The sequence below is a fragment of the Protopterus annectens genome, chromosome 8.part0 (assembly GCF_019279795.1).
Source record: "Protopterus annectens isolate FY-2018-M chromosome 8.part0, PAN1.0, whole genome shotgun sequence".
In the NCBI taxonomy this organism is placed as follows: Eukaryota; Metazoa; Chordata; order Ceratodontiformes; family Protopteridae; genus Protopterus; species Protopterus annectens.
Genome location: NC_056741.1, coordinates 1042012665 through 1042034697, shown reverse-complemented (window position 1 = coordinate 1042034697; position 22033 = coordinate 1042012665). Strand labels below are relative to the sequence as shown.

At 44.4% G+C, this 22033-nt stretch overlaps 1 protein-coding gene across 1 annotated transcript in view; it reads left to right on the top strand.

Annotated features, from left to right (window-relative positions):
* The window catches only part of LOC122809211 (sodium channel modifier 1-like), a 366965-nt gene that overhangs the window by 113206 nt on the left and 231726 nt on the right, over nt 1-22033 (top strand). Inside the window, exon 2 of the mRNA XM_044080522.1 lies at nt 7376-7446. Coding sequence (XP_043936457.1) covers nt 7376-7446 — 71 coding nt within the window. The remainder of the gene's footprint in view (nt 1-7375; nt 7447-22033) is intronic.

Below are 22033 nucleotides of genomic sequence, written 5' to 3'. Positions count from 1 at the left end.
ATCCTCCTTCATTCCTTATGCATGGGTTATCGGTTCGGACCACGGAACTGAGCCAGCCATCTTCCAAGCTCGCGACAGCCACAAACTCTCGGGCTAAACTCTTACCCACAATTCCCCTCTCCCTGTTACCTCAGATTTCGTTTGCTTTATCGCCATTCAGTCGTGTCAAGCCACTTCTCTTGAGCTAAGTAAACTTTTTGGTAATACTTTATCGTATTGCAGTTATTCTCTGTTCTAAATTTGTTGAATAGTTATCTCTTACCCTATCGCATCTAGAAACTCTTTGTTTTTTTTCTAGCCCTTCTTTCTTCTTACTGTAAGGTAACTCCTTTACCATCATTGATAAATTCTTTCCTGCCTTACCTTTAAGTATTTCTTGTACCATTGTTGGTACCTTCTTCCTTCCTTTTCTTTCTCCTATTGTGGCAGAGAAAAATGGTAGTCCGTGATTTAAAAGATGTGTGGATTGTGGGCATAAATTGCCTATTTCGGATGCACATGCATTGTGTTTACTGTTTGGGTGCGCCTCACTTGACTGTTGACCCACCTTGCGGGATTTGTGCTAATTTCTCTAACAGGACTTTGGTGGAAAGGAAAAATAAGCTGATTTTAAAGGGTCTTCTTAAATCTTCCTTTTCAGAGGCTATTTCTGGGGTGGAGGCTTCAACCCCTCCTAGTTCTCATAAGAAAAGAGACAAGAAGGCCAAGTCTGTCCCGTCGTCTCCTGCTGGGGACAACCAGGAACCAGACTTAAGAAGGCCAAACCTAGTTTGGATTTGACTTCCTCTGCCCCAAGGCTTTCGGTGCCTAGATCTTCGGCACCAGGTTACTTGCACTATACATCATCGGAACCGAGGGGTTCCTCGGTTCTGACTTCCTTACCGGCACCGATGTTTTCCTCGATGCAGACCTTTCCGGCTTCTGCTTCAACTCTGGCTATTTTCACTGCACCGACTATTCTCGGTACCGACTACCTCGTTTTCTGCACAGACTCTTTCGGCACCTACCATAGTGCCAGCTACCACTTCGGCACCGACCTTGTCGGTGCAGTCCTTACCTTCAGCACTGATGATCTCCTCGGTGCAGACACCAGTAGTACAAGCCTTTATGGCTCCGTTGTTTTCAGTGCAGATGCCTATTTTAGCACCGTCTAAAGACCCCTTTTTGGGCACCAAGTTTCCTGCATCTTTGAATAGACCTGTCTCCCCTTCAGCTATGTCTGTGAGATCCACTAAAAGCCTCTCGGAACATGATGTGGTGTGCCTTGTGGATCAATTGCTTTTGGCCAGAGGTATCCAACCCTCCAGGAACTACACTTCCCTTGGAGGTGATCACCCTTCTCCAGGGACTCCTACTTATTGTCCTTCTTCATTTCCTTTGAAGCCCCCTGCTGTAGCACAGACTTCCCTCACTTCAGCTCCTTTCATGGACCTCACTAAGGAGTCGCAGTTGCCTTTGTGGCAGGAAAGACTCGTCACTCCAGTCACAGCTCTGGATGCTAGCTGAGACATACGTACTCCTGTTTTTCACAGCCATTAAGGAACTCCGAGTCGGCGGGCTGATTTGCTTGAGCGGGGTGTGACCTCCTCAGATGGACCAGCCATCCAATTCATGAAGGAGGCTTTCGCATCTTTTGGCGATCCTGTGCTATCAGTGCCTCCATCCTCCTCTGGACCGCAGTTTACACAAGATACCTCTGGCGGACAGCGGGTACATGGGCCTCAGGACACACTCCCACTGGAGGCTCCTTTTGCACTGTCGTCTCCCGATTCTCCCTCTGAGGAAGTTCATTGCAGTAGTTCATGTAAGAGGAAGCACGTGGACTCCCCAGAAGAGTTCCTTATGGAAGACACAGACTTTAATGATGGGGAAGGGTCCCCTCGGTCACCCTCTGAGGTATCCTTTGGAGATATCCTCGAAATACAGCAGAGGGGTGATTGGCGGCCCTCTAACCTGACCTCTGAAGAGTCTGTGTTCCTGCAGGCCTTTCGTGCCTGGCCCCCTACCTCTTGGGTTACTCCACCTGCCGACTACCTTGTTTGGCTCGTAGTGCAGCATGCTTGGAAGGCTCCTGACGCCGTTGACGCCATTCCCCACAGTCCAGATAAAATCCTGTCCCCTCCAGATAGTGAGCCTCACTGGTCCAAAGGTCTTCCTGTAGATGCCTTGGTGGTGGCGGCCACAACAAAGAAGGATCTGGCGGAAGAAAGCCAGACTGTCCACCCACCCAACAAAGAGTCCCGGGCACTGGACAGATTAGGGAAGTGTGCCTTTGCATCCAGCAACCTTTGCAGTCAGGTCCGTGAATTATATGGCACATATTACCAGGCTTCAAAGAGACTTAATTTCTGAGCTCTCTGAAACCTTGGCCGGAGCTGTGTCTGATGAGGTCTGGGACAAAGTGGCCTCACAGTTGGCCACCCTTGAATCGATTTCTAGCTCCTCCATGCGTCTGATTTCTCATGCATCAGAAGGAGCAGCTAGAGCAGTGGGTGCAGGCATAGTCATGAGATGGCATGCCTGGATGCGCTTGTGTGATTTTGCGGAACCTTTCAAGGCTTCCTTTCTGAATGCTCCCATTGAATCCTCTTCGTTGTTTTGACCCAAGGTTAAAGACACACTGGCTAGATGTGAACAGGACAGTAAGACCATTTCTGCCGTGGGTGTCCACTAGTCTTCCCTTCAACGGGCTTTCTCCAGAAACCAGAAGAGTGGGAAGATGTGGCACAAAAAGTCTCCGGGTTCTTTCCTTGACACACAAGCCGAGTTTTCCCCTAGAGCAGAGGGGAAACCTCATGTGGAAGACTCCCCTTTTGGGGCAGAGGAGGCCAGTCCTACCAGCGCTCCTGAAGAGCGGACCAACTGCTTTCCTCTGGAAGCGGTTGGGGGTCATTTCTCTTTCATATCTAAGAATCGATGTTAATGGTTAGCCAGGCAGAAGGGTACAGAGATAATAACCAGAGGTTATATTCCCTTCGATCTTTGTCCCACCCCACTAAGGAGCTTATCCAACATTCCACTCAAGGGGTAGAAGTAGCATTAGAGATTTTAAAGCTGCTAAGAAAAAGAGTCATCCAAATAGTCCCACCAGACCAAATAGAATCCGGATTCTATTCGAGATTATTTTTATGGCCAAAAAAGACCGGGCACTGGGGACCAATTTGGGATCTCGGTGTACTAAACAAATTCGTAGAAGTACAGAAATTCCGGATGGTCGCAATACAGTCTGTCCTCCCACTCCTGGTGGCAGGTGATTGCATGTGCTCTATAGATCTTCAAGATGCGTACTACCACATAAAGGTGGACAGACCATCGAGAAGATTCCTTCGCTTCCGTGCGGGAGCCAGTCATTACCAGTTCCGAGTACTGCTCTTTGGACTCTCTACAGCCCCCAGAGTGTTCACCAAGTTCATGGCAGTCATCACAGCTCACCTGCGACTGCAAGGATTCCGGGTGTTTCCATACCTAGACGACTGGCTCATCACTGCCCCCACCAGACATCTATTGGAAAAAGCCTTGGCATACTCTGTCTACACTGCAGAAAGATTAGGCATAACTATAAACTGGCAAAAATCCAACCGATCCCCATCCCAATCCATAGAATTAATTGGGGTCCTGTCGGATACAAAGAACTGCACGGCATCGATTCCAGAGCACAGAATTTTAAGGATAAAACAACAACTCATACCCATCCTCTCAAGGGAAAGATCGACAGCACATTCTGTTCTCCAGTTGTTGGGTTCCATGGCAGCTTCCATCACCACTGTCCCCCTCGCGAGGTTTCACATGAGCTTTTACAATGGTTACTACTCACCCAGTGGTACCCTTTTCAGTTTCCTCTCTTATCCCAGATTTGGGTGACTCAGAGATGCAAACAAGACTTGATTTAGTGGATGTCGCAGAACCCATCGCAATGGTCTCGCCCCTTCACACTCCTAACAGCCCAAAGCCACAGTGACCATGGATGCCTCCCTGATGGGGTGGGGGGGGGCTTTTTCAGGGGAAGACTGTCCAAGGCATGTGGTCGGACCTAGAGGCTCATCTGCATATAAATGTCCTAGAACTGAGGGCGGTGCTTCTAGCATTGCAAGCATTTCATCCTCTCCTTCCATCAGGGACTATTGCAATACAATCGGACAACATGGCTGTAGTCTGGTACATCAACAAACAAGGCAGAACCAAATTATACCCACTCTGTCAGGAGGCCATGAGGATATGGCACTGGGTGATGGCTACCAACCACTTTCTATTAGCAACACACATTCCCGGGAGTTTCAACGTGATAGCAGAAAGACTGAGCAGGTGCATTCTGCAACCACACAAGTGGTCTCTGAATCCTCTTAATAGTGGCAGAAATTTTCAACCGCTGGGGTTTCCCTTGCTGCAACCTTTTTGCATCCCCAACCAACTACAAGTGCAGCAATTACTTCGCCCTGATTCCCCCCTCTGGGACAGTCACCCAGGGACACTCTAGTCCACGATTGGCCCTCGGGTCTGCTTTATGCCTTTCCCCCTCTCCCACTCATTCCCCAGTTCCTGAAGAAAGCCCGCCGGTTGAAGAGCAAAGATAATCCTCATTGCGCCATATTGGCCTTGGCAAATTTGGTTTCCCTTTTTATGGCCCCTCCTGCTAGATCAACCATGGATTCTTGATCCAACTCCGGATTTGATCTCCCATCTACAGAACCTGATTCACCTCAACCTGAACAGCCTGAAGCTCACAGCTTGGTTCCTCCACTTCCAGTGATTGCCAGGCAGACAGATCTTTCTTCCCCAGTACGTGACATTCTTGTTGCATCTCATAAGTCTTCCACCAGATCTGCTTATCTCAGCAAGTGGAAAAGGTTTACCATTTGGCTGAAGGAAAAAGAGATGGACCTTTTTCAGCACCAGTGCCGGTAGTATTGAAGTACCTGTCCAGTTTATTCCAATCTGGCCTATCTGCTTCTACCATTCGAGTTCATTTGGCCGTGATCTCTAATTTTCACAATGGTGTCCATGACTCTTCTCTTATGTCACACAAATTATGCAAGACTTTTCTAAAAGGCGTAAATCATTTGAAACCCCCTTTTAGAGAATCTAGCCAGCCATGGGATCTGTCTTTAGTCCTGCAAGTGTTGACTGCGGCTCCTTTTGAACCAGCTTTTTCTTGCGACCTCAAGTTTCTTTCTTGGAAAACTTAGGTCTGGCCGAAGTAAAGGCAACCAAGAACAATCTCTGAACTTCAAGCTCTATGCATCAAACAGCTTTACTTAATTTTTCATAAAGATAGGGTGTCATTGAGAACTAATCCTTCCTTCCTGCCAAAAGTGATCTCTGAAATGTCCATTAACCAATCCATTGAATTGCCAGTTTTCTTTCCCAATCATTCTAACAGAGGAGAGTATTGTCTACATACCCTTGACATTCACAGGCAAATTCATTTCTGTCTGGACAAAACTAAGGGTTCTTGCAAATCAGATCAAATATTCCTGGCCTATTCTGGTCCTAGACTTGGATGTGCTGTTTCTAAGGTCACATTGGCTAAATGGTTAAAAGACTGTGTAACATTTATTTACAAAACTCGTGATATTCCTTTGACTACAGCAGTTAGGGCTCATTCCACTAGGTCGGTCGCAACTTCTGCTGTCTTTCATGCTAGAGCTTCTTTACCTGACATTTGTGCAGCTGCAACATGGGCTAGACCCCATACCTTCATCAGTCATTACAAACTGTATTTGGCCTCCAGAGGAAGAGCGTCCTTTGGTTCAGTGGTGCTCAGGAATGTCCTTCCATGAGAGCCTCCCAGGAATAAAGGTAGCTGGGGACTCTGTCCCAGGCGTAAACAATGAACGAGGATTAACAATATCAGATAAAGAAGTTATGGCTTACCATAACATTCCATCTGTATTGTTGATCCTTGTTCAGTCATTCCGACCCTCCCTCCTTCCCCCTCCTCAGGCTTATAGTGGATCTCATCATCTGGTTCCAGTAGGTTCTTTGACCAGAGGTAGCCTCTACTTCGTTTGACTTGCAAACTCAATCTCAGGTAACAGGGAGAAGGGAATTGTGGGTAAGAGTTTAGCTCTAGAGTTTGTGGCTGTTGCGAGCTTGGAAGATGGCCGGCTCGGTTCTGAGGTCGGAACCGATAACCCAGGTGTAATGACTGAACGAGGATCAACAATACAGATGGAACACTATGGTAAGACATAACTTCTTTATTCTGCCTCCTTTTGAGTCAGCTTCCAGAGCTGAAGTTTGTGTTTGAAAAATATTTTTTTCTTGTGGCAGTTACTTTAGCCAGATTTATTTTTTTAACTACAGGGCTTGTTTGCTGATTCTCAATACTTGCTTTTCTGGCAAAACAGGATGGTGTTACATAATGCTCCTTCATTTGTAAGGTGGCTACCAAGTCTAATATTAATTATGCTGTTAATCTTTTTTTTTTTTTCCTCTAAACTGTTCCAGCAAAGATATTCATTGACAACTGTATTTTTTTCTTCATCATACTTGAAGAATGGTTGATAAGTATGCATCTCCTTTACAACTAATAAACCGGGGCAAAATGTTTCTAAGGTGAAGTTATCCAGGTGGTTGTCAGGCTGTATTAAGTGTATGAGAAACCGTGCAAATCTTTACCAGGAGTGCCTACAATTCACTTTGCTTCAGCAGTAGACACTTCTCAAGCCTTTTTTAGGAAGGTTTCAGTAGACGACATTTGTGGAACAGCCACTTGGACTTTGCCCTGCACTTTTGTGAAGCATTACAAATTGGCTGTAACCTGCAGGTCTGGTGCTACCTTTGTTAATGTCATCATTTGAGGTATCCTGTCTGAGACCACCCAAATTTTGGTTACCACAGACTCTGTCCTAGCAGTACAGTAGGATGAATATGACCATGCCAGGTATGAAAGTTTTATATATCTGTATCTGTATTTATCTGTTTTGCTATGAGGGTAGAGCTGCATGTTTGCAAGTTGTTATCCTCTACAATTCTCACCCACTATCCCCAACCTATCACAGGGGTGTAGACTGGTTATCTGAGTTGTGAGTTTTATGTATGCATTTATCCTCAGAATTGCAATCGTATAGCCTTAGACAATGGTGGTGCACTGGGAATTATGGAGTAAGGGTAGGAAGAAGCCTGGTAAAATTAAGTAGTGGTGCTGAGGTAATTGCAAGCTAAAGCTATGGTTCTGGAGGTAGCGGAAGATGAGCCATGACCATTCATATTTATTATTATGGTAAGTACATAATTTTAATTTCTGAACATTTAAAGATTTTTTGAGCGCTAGAGTTAATGGCACATGTTATTGTGATATTAGATGTTTGTTTAAAGGTCAGGTGAAGTGTCAACTGCTGCCAAATTGCCAGTAAATTATTTATGTCTATTACAGAAGAGAAGAGTGGAGGACTTGCTGTCGAGCTATATTCCAGAGGATGAGGCCCTTCTGCTGAAGAATGGAAGGTTAGCTTATCTCTGCTAGTTGATCATAGTCTGTCAGCTGCACTGCTTATAATGGAGCTGAAACAGTATGATTCTAAAATTGTTGTCAATATTATCTTTGTGCAACAGGGAAAAATAACTACTGATCCCAAGATAATTCAGATTTACCCTTTTTTAATTGGTAAGAAGCTGTTTTATTTATTTATTTATTATTTTAAAACCATTTGTCTGAGATTGGTACAGCTCTACCTGCTTTTAATAAAGTTTAGTGAACCAGTAACTTACCTTGCCATTGATGCCAACAGAATGGTCTTTTAGATGTTGTTCCACATAAAACATTTAACATAGTGTTCATAATTAATGATCCATATCAACTAGTGTTCATAATTCATTTAATGATCCATATCAACCTTTGAGCCATATCCAAAACCAGCTCAGAACATTATCATTCCCTGGCACCATTGACTATAAATGTATCGAGATTGCATGCTTTACAAGTCAGGGTTGCCACAATCTGCATATTCAGTAAAAAAATACAGAGACCTCAGATGGATTTAATGGCCGCAGCCATGTGTTTATTGCCATTTACTCAAATAGAAGCCAATTATTATGAGATGTGCGCAAGGCAGGAATGTCGGGGAGGCCATTTTATTTCTTTCATAGCATTCCCTTAAACCTACAGGACAACAGACAGCACATTGATATCCGGCCCTTCTGATTCAACATACCCACATCATAACAGCTTTTTCATTTCACAATTCATCACAATTCCTCTGGGCCGCCTGACAATCTGCCAAGGAGCCATTGCAGGGCTGGTAAGTCCCCTGGCAACAATCCATTGGGGCTGTCTGGCCTGTGGAAGGTCCAGCTGAAGAGTCCTGTGACCCCCCCCCCCCACTTACCTTGGCCTCCCTTACCTTTCCTGTCTTCCGTCACAGAAGGGAGGAATATTCCTCCCTTCCGCCAGCACATCTCAACCTATCCTAAGTGAATGCCCTTAAAAGCTAAATCAGCTTACAATTCCTTATAAAAAAATCCCCAAACCTTCTTCAGATAAATGAACCCCTATCCTTATCATACCTGTCTGGCCACCAGACCCGAATGCCAAGGTGGGGAATGTACAACCCGTTAATGTCCCTTAACACCTTATCCATAGAACTATTAATTCTCTTTCTCATTCACGCAGCTTTAATGGACCTAGCCCCCCTCCATTTCTTTTTCTGTACCACTTCTGACCAGCAGATAATAGCTTGTGGCCAGCATTCATGCATGCAGTATACCTCTTGTACCATCAAACCTATTAGATCTTTTCTTAGATGTTGACAAATATCATTATCCCCTAGGTGCAATAAAATGGCAGTAGGAGATTTATCACTTCTTGCAGCTTGCTGTAGTACTGCCCTGAGATGGTGCCACCGCATTCCTGATACCCCAAATCAAATTGCTATGCAAGAAGCTCGTTTTCCTCCGTGGAAGGAGAAGCCCCATCTGCCCTGGACAAAGCGTCGGAGTCTCCAAATGAAAGAATGACCCACTATCCAGATGTATTTCTGATCCAAAGATGTGAGAGCTGAAATATAAATGACAAGAGTTAAAGCCATTTACACCTTACATAGCCTTTATAAGCATTGGACTTCCACCTGCCCATCTTCATAATGTCAGTCTGTGAAGCTCCCATTGCATGTGCAAATGAGGCTGCACCTATTCGAAAGGAATGTAATGTATATTTATCTGAGTCTAGGCCATTCAACTTGATTGCCTCCTTTAAAACTGTTCTCACCTGATATTGTGTCAGAGGTTCACCTTGCTGATGAGAAAAGAATGGCCCGTCTGACCTACCCCTATAGTTGCGGTACTCTAGTAGCACTTTAGTCAAGACCCCATTCCAAACCCTTTGGGGTAACCACTCTTACCCACAGACCTTTGCCTTCTTGATCCATTTTGGATGTAGCCACATAAACCCAAGTGTCCTCCCCCAGCAGATGTACCCATGCCAGTGGTAAAACTGTCCGTTGACCTTTCTTCTTGTTTGGTTGAATAATTTCAGACCATCTAAATGCCCCACAACAAGCCAGCAGAAAGGCAGCCCTAAATAATGCTACCTCATAAGAAGAAAAATAAACATTTGAAACTGCAAGCCACAGTTTACGTAAAACCGCTGGACCTATGGGGTACTTCTTATCAGGCCTCTTGGGTGTTTTTTTTTTTCCTCCCAGCCGTTAAACATTGTCCGTACCTGAAATATGTTAGCTAAATCCTTCAGACCCAAAGCCTGATGAAACCGATTCAGAGCTGACAGTGTGCTTCTTGCCCTTCCAAACGTCCATCCGCTTTCTTTCATTACCAAAATGCAAGTCCTGAGTTGTTAAGGTGGAATAGGCCATACTTGTTTCCAGCCTCTGGATAAGCTGGTCTGCAAAAATTGCTGTATGCATTTATTGTACCTTACCCTTGTCGTTCCACATTAGCCACCATTCTCATCTGCCCTTAAAGCCCATAAATGGTCTGGCACTTGAACCAGAGAAGGTTTTGCGTTTGGAGCCAGCAACTGGAACCGGGTCCACTGCAAACAAGAAAGGGAGTCTGCTAATGTGATCAATGCCTGGAATGTGTTGTGCCTTCACTGTGACATTTAATGGTAAGCATTTAAAACAAAATATCTCATCATCGTGCCTACCACCCCCTTACCCCCCCAGCTGATTATTGACTATGTGTACTATGCTATTGTCCGAGCAAAGCCAACCCACTCTATCTTTCATTTGCACACCCCATATTTCCAGTGCAACCACTACTGGGAAAATTCCATCTCTGCAATTGAAATGTTTAAACCAACTTTTCACTTGTCAGCCATGCCGCACTGAACCACTGATCTTGAAAATAACCTCCAAAGCCAATTCCCCTTGCTGCATCTGTAAACACTGAAGTGGTAGTTGGTTGTCTCTCTCCTACCAAATTGCTGTCCCATTGTAATCTAATAAGAAACGCAGCCACCCTAAATGCTCCTTCATGCTCTGTGAGGCCGTAATCACCCAGACCCTTTAGCAGCCAAACGCCTCATAAATGAATGCTCCACAGGGGTCACTTTGCATACAAAGTTCATCAGCCCTACTAATTCTTGGTCCTGTGTACCCCTAAAAGGGGATGTGGCATGCAAAAGTTTATTCTGGGGGGGGGCTGAGAGATGACACATGCCTTGACTGCGCAGTTTGTCTTCCTGAAGCCATGCACTGATGCCTAAATTTACAATTTACATTGCAATTGATTCCAGTAATGGCTAGGTGAGTTAACCTACCGAAATTAAGTATACATATATATACACATATATGTGTACATACACACATACATATTTATAAAAACAAAGCTATATAATATATGCATACATATATAAATATATATACAGAAGTATCCATAAATATATGTACACATATTAGACACACATATATAGTATACACGCCCACATCATATTCATACCTATATCTATACATATTTATTGCAAATGTATAATACATATAAACATATGCATACATATACCCATATATATATATATATATATATATATATATATATATATATATATATATATATATATACACACCTCCATACTTACACACACACACACGCATAAATACACACGCATAAATACACACACACACACACACACACATATATATATATTTATATATGTGTGTGTGTGTGTGTGCGCGCGCGTACGCACGCACCCATGTGCACTTTTATATAATTGCTCCTTGTATTTAGATATCAAATGCAGCATTTGGGTTTGCTTGACTACATATCTGCTACCATGCACCTGAAATGTCATTTATTTGTTGTAACCACTTTGTTTCATGCCAGCATTTATACATCTGGCTGCTAATAAAAAGGTGAGGGAAGGTCATCAGAGTATATATAGCCCTGACCCATCTTCTTGAATATCTCGAAATAGATATCTGCAGAATAATGCAAAATGATTCAAAGATGCTGACAATCTATCTTAACACGCTGTCACTGAGTAGCAGTTTACTACACAACAAGCTATACCATATAGCCTGCATGACGACACTGCATAATAACAGCATGTAAACTACCACAGCCAACACCCAAAGTGAATTCTCACGTTTTATTTATTTTTTTTTAATACTCAGAACATGCACACAATCACAGCATCTATGGTCCCCTAACAATTTTCTAAGTGAATTTCATTAATGCTTACAAATTTATTTGGTTTTACCCAAAATTCTTAAACCAAGAAGTAGAAAGGAATACTGCAACCTCTACCTAATGACAGAGGACCTTCTGGCTATCACCATAGATGAATTATTATTATCATCATCATCAGTGTTAATATTATTTTGGAGTATTATTTTATTATTAAACAGATTGGAGTGTTGTTAATAATATTTTATTAACTTTATTTTATTTATTTATTTATGTTATTTTTATTTTTACTATTAACATCTTCACATGCCTCCAGATTTCCAAGTAATTCTGGGGTACTCAAAATTATCATTTACCTCTTTCTACCGGACTAAGCTTTTTTGTTTGTATTTCGGAATTCTTGCCACCCAACTGATGTGGATATCTAAAGGCAAGACCGTGCATTTGTACATATATCAACTTACAAAAATATGTGATCTAACAAAGTGACTGCAAGGAAGTTTTGCAACTCAAGGGCCTTTACAGTGTCCCAAAATTACAAAGGTTTTACTAAGGCTTTAAAGCATTCCTCCCAAGAAGTGTAAGTGGAATGCTATAAAACTTCCCCCTCTTTCCCTTTGTAACTGCATAGTGTTATCTGATGTGTTCAAAACCTAATTACACTGCAGGAAGTGGAAGATGAGAAAACCTTCTGCTTGCAGCAAATACAAGCTAGTTTTTCTTCTCTTGCAAACTTTACAACCATAGGTTAAGATCTTAGCAGCTAAAATGAAACTTTTGCCCATTTACAAATAATCCTGCTTTCTCAAACAGGAAAATGCCTTAAATATGTTTTCTGTTCCACCAAGCCACTTTGCAGTGATAACTAAAAACCCAACTAAATATTACTAACAATTTAAAGCTTTGACCTCATATGAAATATTTCAGCCTTTCCTGAAGAAATTCTGTGCACTGACCCATTACCTCCCCCCACCTTTCTGCCCTTCTTTTTCTACTACCTTAAAGAAAGTAACACCACTAAAATTGAAATGGTTACAGTATTCTGCTACTTAACCACAGAATCCCAGCCAACGAACTGCTCTTTACTCCACCAAGGTTTAGTAATATGTTAGCAGGTAAAATAAACAACAAATACATCTACAGGGTTATCAAACGTAAACAGTGGCTTTGCGGTCCTGAACAAAAGAGTTTCCACTTTTTGCCAAACCTTTCTATCCACAATTACTCAATGTACTCATTTACAACCTGCAAATGGCTGTAAATTCCATAAGACCTAGATTAACTTTAATGACCCACTCAGCTGAATTATGTACTATTATTATTTTTATTATTAATTTCATTTTATTTGCTAAGAAATTAACCAGACATGGTTTATTTGCATTAAGCACAACAAGTTAGCGAACCAAACATGATTTATGTTGTATTAAGCATACAAGCAGGCCCCAACTCCCTAGCCTTGCCATGTGATTCTTCTCTGACCCCAGCCATCTAATTAATTGCAGGCCACCACTATTGTTTGGTATATTGCTAAGAAAAACAATTTCAGCTATTGCTAAAACCTTTTGCATCTCATCTCTAAACCCCAGGCCACACTTAGGCATGTGTGCCTTTGTTTCATGCCTTAAGTGAGCCTTAGTCCCATAGTAAACCCTACTTGAAGTATTAATTTAAACCTATTTTGTCATTTAAATTTAGTCTGATACCTTCAAGTACATATTTTACCCTCTAGCCTGTTTGTAACCTAATCTCCAGGCATTTCAAAAATCTAACTGATTTGAGTTACAAAATTACACAAACTAAAGCCATTACATCAAGTAGTAACTTAAGCAATCTGCCTACATGTTCTTAAACCAAAGTGTCTTTAAACCTCAACAATAACATAACTAGCCTTGTCTGATATTGTTAATCCTCGTTCATTCCTTATGCATGGGTATCGGTTCCAACCTCTGAACCAAGCCGGCCATTTTCCAAGCTCGCGTCTACTTCAAACTCTCGAGCTAAACTCTTACCCACAATCCCCCTCTCCCTGTTACCTCAGATTTTGTTTGCCGCATTGCCATTCAGTTGTGTCAAGCTACTTCTCTTGAGCTAAGTACAGTATTTGTTGTTTAATAGTCTTTCAGATTACTTTTCTGTCAGAAAGGTTTATATTTCATTGTCTCGTACCGTATCACATCTAGCGTACATAATTTCTTCAGGTTCCTCTGCTCTTTTCTTTACCACTTTTACCGCGAGGTATTCTGTCTTTACCATCATTGGTAATCCTTCCTCTTTTTTCTCATGCCTTCGGGTATTCTCTTGTACCATTGCTGGTACTTTTTCTATTAGTTAATTTGCTGTCATGGCAGATAAAAAAGGTAGTCGGGGGTTTAAGCGGTGTTCTGATTGTGGACACAAACTACCTACTTCTGATGCACACTCTTTGTGTGTTTATTGTTTGGGGGCGTCCCATTTGTCTGTTGACCCACCCTGTACTATTTGTGAGAACTTTCCGAATAGAACCTTGTTGGAAAGGAGAAACCAGCTGTTACTGAAAGGACTTCTTAAATCTCCCTTTTCAGAGGCTATTTCTGGGTTGGAGGCCTCAACCCTTCCTAGAGCCCATAAGAAAATCTTGGATGTTCCTACTAAGGCTAAATCTTTGCCTTCGTCTCCAGCTGGGGACTCCTGCCAACCAAAACCTTAAAAGGTTAAAGTTTCGGCTCCGGAGCTCACTCAGTCAGCCCCAGTGCTTTCGATGCCTAGACCTTCGGCTCCATTAGTGATCTCGGCTCCGTCTTCTCTTGCAGCCTTCACTATATCGGCACCGAGAGGCTCCTCGGTTCAGACTATTACCACTGTATCGGCACCGGCCGTTCAGTCGGCGCAGACCTTGACCTCGTCGGCTCCGAGATCTTCCTCAAAACTGACACCTTTATTGTTGACTCCAGTTTTGTCGGTTCCAGCTTCGGTACCGACAACCACTTCAGCACCGATCTATGTGTCAGTGCAGACCATGACCTCGGCACCGATGACTTCTTTGGTGCAGACACCCGTAGTCCAGTCTCTCTCAGCACTGTTGTCCTCAATGTGGATGGGTAAGATGGGCACCGAGTTTGCCTTTTCTGTGGACAGACCTGTTTCTCCCTCAGTCTTTGTGAGGTCCAATAGAAGCCTTTCCAAACACGATGTGTTGTGTCTTGTGGATCAGGTGCTCCTGGCCAGAGGTATCCCACCCCTCAGGAACTATCCTTCCTTGGGAGGTGATCACCCGTCTCCAAAGACCCCTTCTTATTCTCCTCCATCATTGCCTTTGAAGTCCATGGATATAGCACAGTCTTCCCCTTCTGCGGTCCCCTTTATGGATTTCACTAAGGAACCGCAGTTGCTTCGTGGCAGGAAAGTTTTGCTACGACTCAGGATGACAGTTGTGACATGCATGAGCAGTTTGCTGCTCCACAGCCATCCAAGGACTCTGGGTCAGCAGGCTGAGCCACTTAGGGGAGGGGTGACCCCTGTCCTAGACATGCACTCCTCTTCAGGTGGTCCAGCCTTCCAACTGATGGAGAAGGCTTTCACTGCTGCTGGCGATACTGGACTGTCTATACCTCCGCCCTCGTCTGGTACACTGGTTTCACAAGTCGCACCTAGCGGACACCAGGTGCAAGGGCCTCTGGACATATTTCCACAGGAATCCCCTTTTCCGCTGTCTTCTCCAGCTTCTCCCACTGAGGAGGTCCACCAGAAAAGTTTGTGTAAGAGGAAGCACATGGACTCCACAGAGGAGTCCCTCACTGAAGACACAGATTTCGATGAGGGGGAAGGATACCCTCGGTCACCCTCTGAGGTATCCTTTGGTGATAACCTCGAAATCCTGAAACAGAGAGGTGACTGGCAGTCCTATAATCTGACCTCTGAGGAATCTGTGTTCCTGCAGGCCTTTTGCACCGGCCCCCTACCTCCTGGGTTACTCCACCTGCCAATGAACTTGTCCGGCTCATCGTGCAGTGTGCTTGGAAGGCTCCTGATACCGTCAAAGCTATTCCCCCAGAGGCCAGATAAGTTTTTGTCCCCTCCTGCTTCGGATCCCCATTGGTCCAAAGGTCTTCCTGTGGATGCCTTGGTGGGGCCACAACAAAAAAGGATCTGGCAGAAGAAGAAAGCCAGACTGTCCATCCACCTAACAAAGAGTCCCGGGCCCTGGACAGGATAGGGAAGTGCACCTTTGCTTCAGCGACCTTTGCTATCAGGTCCCTGAATTGTATGGCACACTTTTACCAAGCTTCAAAGGGATCTTATTTCTGAGCTCTCTGAAACCTTGGCTGGTGCCGTGTCTGATGAAGTCTGTGACAAAGTGGCCTCTCAGCTGGCCACCATTGAATCAATATCTAACTCCTCTATGCAACTGATATCTACCGCATTAGAAGGAGCAGCTAGAGCAGTGGGTTCAGCTGCAGTCTTGAGATGACACGCCTGGATGCGCTTGTTTTAAATGCTTCCTTTCTTAATGCTCCCATTGAGGCCTCCTCGTTGTTTGGGCCCAAAGTTAAAAGCACATTGGCCAGATGTGAACAGGACAGTAAGACCCTTTCTGCCGTAGGTGTCCATTATTCTTCTCCTCAACACGCTTTCTCCCGAAACCAAAAGAGTGGGAAGATATGGTTCAAGAAATCTCAGGGTCCTTTCCGTGACACACAGGCCGAGGTCTCCCCTAGAGGCAGAGGGGGAAACTCACAGGGAAGATGCTCCTTTCGGAGGCAGAGGGGTTCCGTGTAACCAGGGTTCCAGGGATTCTTTCCCTGGTCAATCCTACCAGCGCTCCTGAAGAGTGGCCCAACTCCTTTCCTCTGGAGGTGGTTGGGGGACGTTTCTCCTTGTACCCTTCTGCCTGGCTAACCATCACCACTGATTCTTGGGTACAAAGGATTATAACCAGAGGTTATCATATCCCCTTCTGTCTTTGTCCTGCCCCTTCAAAAAAACTTCCCGACATTGCACCCAGTCAAAGGGAAGAAGCAGCACTAGAGATAGAAAAGCTGCTAAGAAAGAGAGTCATCCAAATAGTCCAGACCAGATAGGATCCGGATTCTACTGAAGACTATTTTTGGTGCCAAAGAAAACCAGGGACTGGAGACCAATTTTGGATCCCAGTGTATTGAACAAGTTTGAGAGAGTACAAAAATTCCGGATGGTCACGATATAGTCTATCCTCCCGCTTTTGGAAAAAGACGATTGGATGTGCTCAATAGACCTTCAAGATGCGTATTACCACATAAAAGTGGACAGGCCATCAAGAAGATTTCTGGGCTTCCGTGCGGGAGCCAGTCACTACCAGTTCAGAGTACTGCCCTTCGGACTCACTACAGCCCCCAGAGTGTTCACAAAGTACATGGCAGTTGTCACAGCTCACTTGCGACTTCAAGGATTCCAGGTGTTTCCATACCTAGACGGCTGGCTCATTTCCACTCCCACCAGAAATCTACTGGAAAAAGCCCTGGCATACTCTCTCCTCGCTGCTCAAAGGCTAGGCATAACCATTAACTGGCAAAAATCCAATCTCACCCCATCTCAGTCGACAGAATTCATAGGGGTTATCTTGGACACAAAATACTGCAGAGCTGCAATTCCAGAGTACAGAATTCTAAGGATAAAGCAACAACTGGTTCCAATCCTTTTAAGGGAAAAATCCACAGCTCACTTGGTTCTACAGCTGTTGGGTTCCATGGCAGCCTCCATCACCATTGTTCCCCTGGCCAGGTTTCACATGAGGCTTCTACAATGGCTACTGCTTACCCAATGGTATCCTTTTCAGCATCCTCTTTCAGCCATGATTCGAGTAACCCACAGGTGCAAACAGGATTTAAATTGGTGGATGACACACAACCTGTCACAATGGTCTCGCCCCTTCTCCCCCCAGCAACCCAAGGCCACAGTGACCACAGACGCCTCCCTGATGGGGTGGGGGGGGCTATGTCAGGGACAGACAGTCCAAGGCACTTGGTCCGAACTGGAGGCCCATCTGCATATAAACGTTCTAGAGCTGAGGGCTGTGCTTCTGGCGTTGCAAGCATTCCATCCCCTGCTGCCGTCTGGGACAATTGCGATTCAATCAGACAACATGGCGGTGGTCTGGTGCATCAACAAGCAAGCAAGGTGGAACCAAATCTTACCCCCTTTGTCGAGAGGCCATGAGAATATGGCAATGGGCGATAGCTACCAACCTTTTTGTTTTAGCAACGCACATTCCTGGGAGTTCCAATGTGATAGCAGACAAACTCAGCAGGTGCATTCTTCAACCTCACGAGTGGTCACTGAATCTCTTGATAGCGGCGGAGATCTTCCACCGCTGGGGCCGTCCTTGCTGCAACCTCTTTGCATCCCCGACCAACTACAAATGCAGCAACTACTTCGCCCTGATTCCCCCTCCAGGACAGTCACCCGGGGACGCTCTAGTCCACGATTGGCCCTCGGGTCTTCTTTATGCATTTCCACCTTTTCCCCTCATTCCCCAGTTTCTGAAGAAAGCCGGTCGGTTGAAGAGCAAGGTGATCCTCATAGCACCATATTGGCTTCAACAGATTTGGTTCCCCTTCCTTTGACCTCACCTACTAGATCGACCATGGATTCTCCACCCAACCCCAGAGTTGATCTGACATCCACAGAACCTGATTCATCTCAACTTGAACAGCCTGAAGCTCACGGCTTGGCTACTCCAATTCCCTTGATTGCCAGGCAGAATGATCTTTCTTTACAAGTACATGATATTCTCATTGCATCTCATAAGTCTTCCACTAGAATTACTTATCTGAGCAAGTGGAAAAGATTTACCTGTTGGCTGAAAGATAAGCAAGTAGATCCATTCTCGGCACCAGTGTCGATAATACTAGACTATCTGGCCGACCTCTTTCAATCAGGTCTATCGGCCTCTACCATTAGAGTTCATTTGGCTGCAGTTTCTAATTTTCATGAGAGTGTACAAGATTCTTCTCTTATGTCCCACAAGTTGTGCAAGACCTTCATAAAAGGTGTGAATCATCTGAAGCTACCTTTTAGAGAACCTGTTCAACCATGGGATTTATCATTAGTTCTACAAGCTCTGACAATGCCACCTTTTGAACCTGCCTCTTCTTGCGACCTCAAGTATTTGTCATGGAAAACCTTGTTTTTGGTCACCATTACTTCTGCCAGACGTATTTCTGAGCTTCAAGCTGTATGTATCAAGAGTCCTTACTTGATTTTTCGTAGAGATAGAGTGTCTCTGAGAACTAATCCATCTTTTCTGCCTAAAGTGATCTCTGAAATTTCCATTAATCAAGCCATTGAATTGCCAGTTTTCTTTCCCAATCATTCAAGCAGAGGAGAGTATTGCCTACATACCCTAGATATCCACAGGCAAATTCGTTTTTACTTAAACAGGACTAGGCCCTTTCGTAAATCTGACCAGTTATTTTTGTCTTTTTCTGGACCTAGATTAGGATCTGCTGTTGCTAAGGTCACATTAGCTAGATGGTTGAAGGACTGTGTGACCTTCATTTATACACAACGCAATATCTCGTTGCCTACTACCATGAAAGCTCATTCAACAAGGTCGGTGGCAACTTCTGCTGCCTTCCATGCCATAGCTTCCTTACATGACATCTGTGCAGCTGCAACTTGGGCTATGCCTCATACCTTCACCAATCATTACAAATTGGACTTGGCCTCCAGGGGAAGAGCATCTTTCGGTTCTATGGTGCTCAGGAATGTCCTTCCATGAGAGCCTCCCAGGAATAGAGGTAGCTGGGGACTCTGTCCCATGCATAAGGAATGAACGAGGATTAACAATATCAGATAAAGAAGTTATGTCTTACCATAACGTTCCATCTGTATTGTTGATCCTCGTTCAGTCATTACGACCCTCCCTCCTTCCCCCCTCCTGTGGTTTCTAGTGGATCTCACCATCCGGTTCTCTTAGGTTATTTGACCAGAGGTAGCCTCTACCTTCTTTTGACTTGCAAACTCAATCTGAGGTAACAGGGAGAGGGGGATTGTGGGTAAGAGTTTAGCTTGAGAGTAAGAGTTTAGCTTGAGAGTTTGAAGCTGACGCGAGCTTGGAAAATGGCCGGCTTGGTTCCGAGGTTGGAACCGATACCCATGCGTAATGACTGAACGAGGATCAACAATACAGATGGAACGTTATGGTAAGACATAACTTCTTTTTCTGTGATACACAATCGTTGTCTCATGTAAGTAAAATAGTTTCAGACAAACTGCCCTTGAGTACCCTCAACTATTTCTGATCCTCTCCAAATGCTCTGCCTTGTGGCTACTTTCCAGCCTCAGCTCCCCAGGCCTTGCCATGTGGCTACCTATAGGCCTCAGTTCACAGGCCTGGCCCCAGGTGGCTACCTGCAGGCTTCAGTTTCCACACCTTGCCATGTGGCTAACTGCAGGCCTCAGTACACATGCCCTGCCATGTGGCTAATTGCATGCCTCAGTTCCAAGGCCCTGCCATGTGGCTAATTGCATGCCTCAGTTCCAAGGCCCTGCCTTGTGGCTAATTGCATGTCTCAGTTCCTAGGCCCTGCCCTGTGGCTAATTGCAGGCCTCAGCTCACAGGCCCTGCCATGTAACTAACTGTAGGCCTCAGCTGCTAGCAACTAAGCCTCAACCATATCACCCCTGTGTATATATATTTTTTTAAACTTGTACAACGCTTCCTGTGTCTCGTGTATAACTCCAGGCCTTCCAAGGGGCATGTGCCCTAGTTATTTCTCTTTTTTAACTATACTTTACTTCAGTCAGTGCAAATCATTGGTTAAGTACTTACAAAACCCTTATGGTGTTCTAATTTTAACTTGATACCTTACAAGTACAACCTTAATTCCTACCCTTGCTTGTAGCATCGAAGTACAGGCCTGCAAAACAAAATACAATTATAACACACCAAATCAATGCAACATTACCCCCACTTATCTGCTGAAAAACTGCTTGCATGCCTTTAAGCATAATACCCTAAGCTTCCTACACTATTAAGTAAACATAGTACAAATTATACAGATAAATGTCACTAAAGCCTGTGATTAAATCAAAAACAAACAAAAGGCCCTTACCTTGTTCTTAGATCACCCACGTAGTTCAAACACAAACCAGTAATCCACAGATAAGCTGATCAGACAAGCTGCCCAAAATTACTAAGGTTTAACAAGCTGCCAAGGTAGAGGTTGAAAAGACTGATTTGCTTTGTTCCCAGCTTTTTCAACCCTTCCCCTGGACAGCCCAGCCCACCTACCTGTCCTGACCCTACCTGTTCCCACCCCCCCTTGCTTGTAGCATCGAAGTACAGGCCTGCAAAACAAAATACAATTATAACACAACAAATCAATGCAACATTACCCCCACTTATCTGCTGAAAAACTGCTTGCATGCCTTTAAGCATAATACCCTAAGCTTCCTACACTATTAAGTAAACATAGTAGAAATTATACAGATAAATGCCACTAAAGCCTGTGATTAAATAAAAAACAAACAAAAAGCCCTTACCTTGTTCTTAGATCACCCATGTAGTTCATAGCCTAGTATGAACCTATCTGCCCTAGGGCATTTATAAGCCTAGCCAGAGTGTGTTTGGCTTTCGCCACCCATTTTAAATTAATTTTGCTATGCCCTTTTTCGAGGTTAGTATACTGTGCCTCTGTCTAACAGTGACACAAGTGATACCTGGAGTAAACCTATGATCTCCCATCCACTCATCAAGATTCCTCTTGAAGAGAGTCAGTGAGGGACTCTGCCTAACCTGGACTGGGATTTTATTCCAGAGTGAAGGGAGCCTCTGGGTTATGAATCTGTCCCTCCAGCATGTCCTATTTATTTCAGTGCTGAGGTTCAAGTCTCTCGAGCGCGTAGGTCGATGGGATTTGGATTTTCTGAGGTGCAGCATGTCCATTAATTCCGGGTTGGACATGGCTTTATACGTCAGGCACAGATCGCCTCTGAGCAGGCGGTATGCCACTGAGTAGAGCTGGAGTTTCTTTAACCGGGCAGCATATGGCATCTGTTTGAGCCCTTTGATCCTCTTGGTGAGGTACTTTTGGGGTCTTTCCAGTTGCTGCAGGTGTCTGATAAAGTACATCCCAAAAGGGGCATTGTACTCAATTATGGGCCTGATGAGGGGTGAGTAAAGAGGCACGATGACCTCCCCTGATCTAGATGTGAATCCCTTCATGATTAGGTGGGCTATATAAAATGTTTTTTCTAACCACTTTGGCCACATGGTTGTCAAATGAGAGACTGCTATCAACTTGGGTCCCCAGGTCCCTAATTACTTCTTCTGTACTTAATGGATTACCACCTATGTGGTAATTTGTGGGCACTTTGTTTTTGCCAAAGGGGATGACTATACACTTTTTGGCGTTTAGCTTGAGGCCATGGCTCTGGGACCAGTTGTCTGTTTCTATGAGGCCCTTTTTGAGGATGCTTGTGTCGGCTGGAGAGT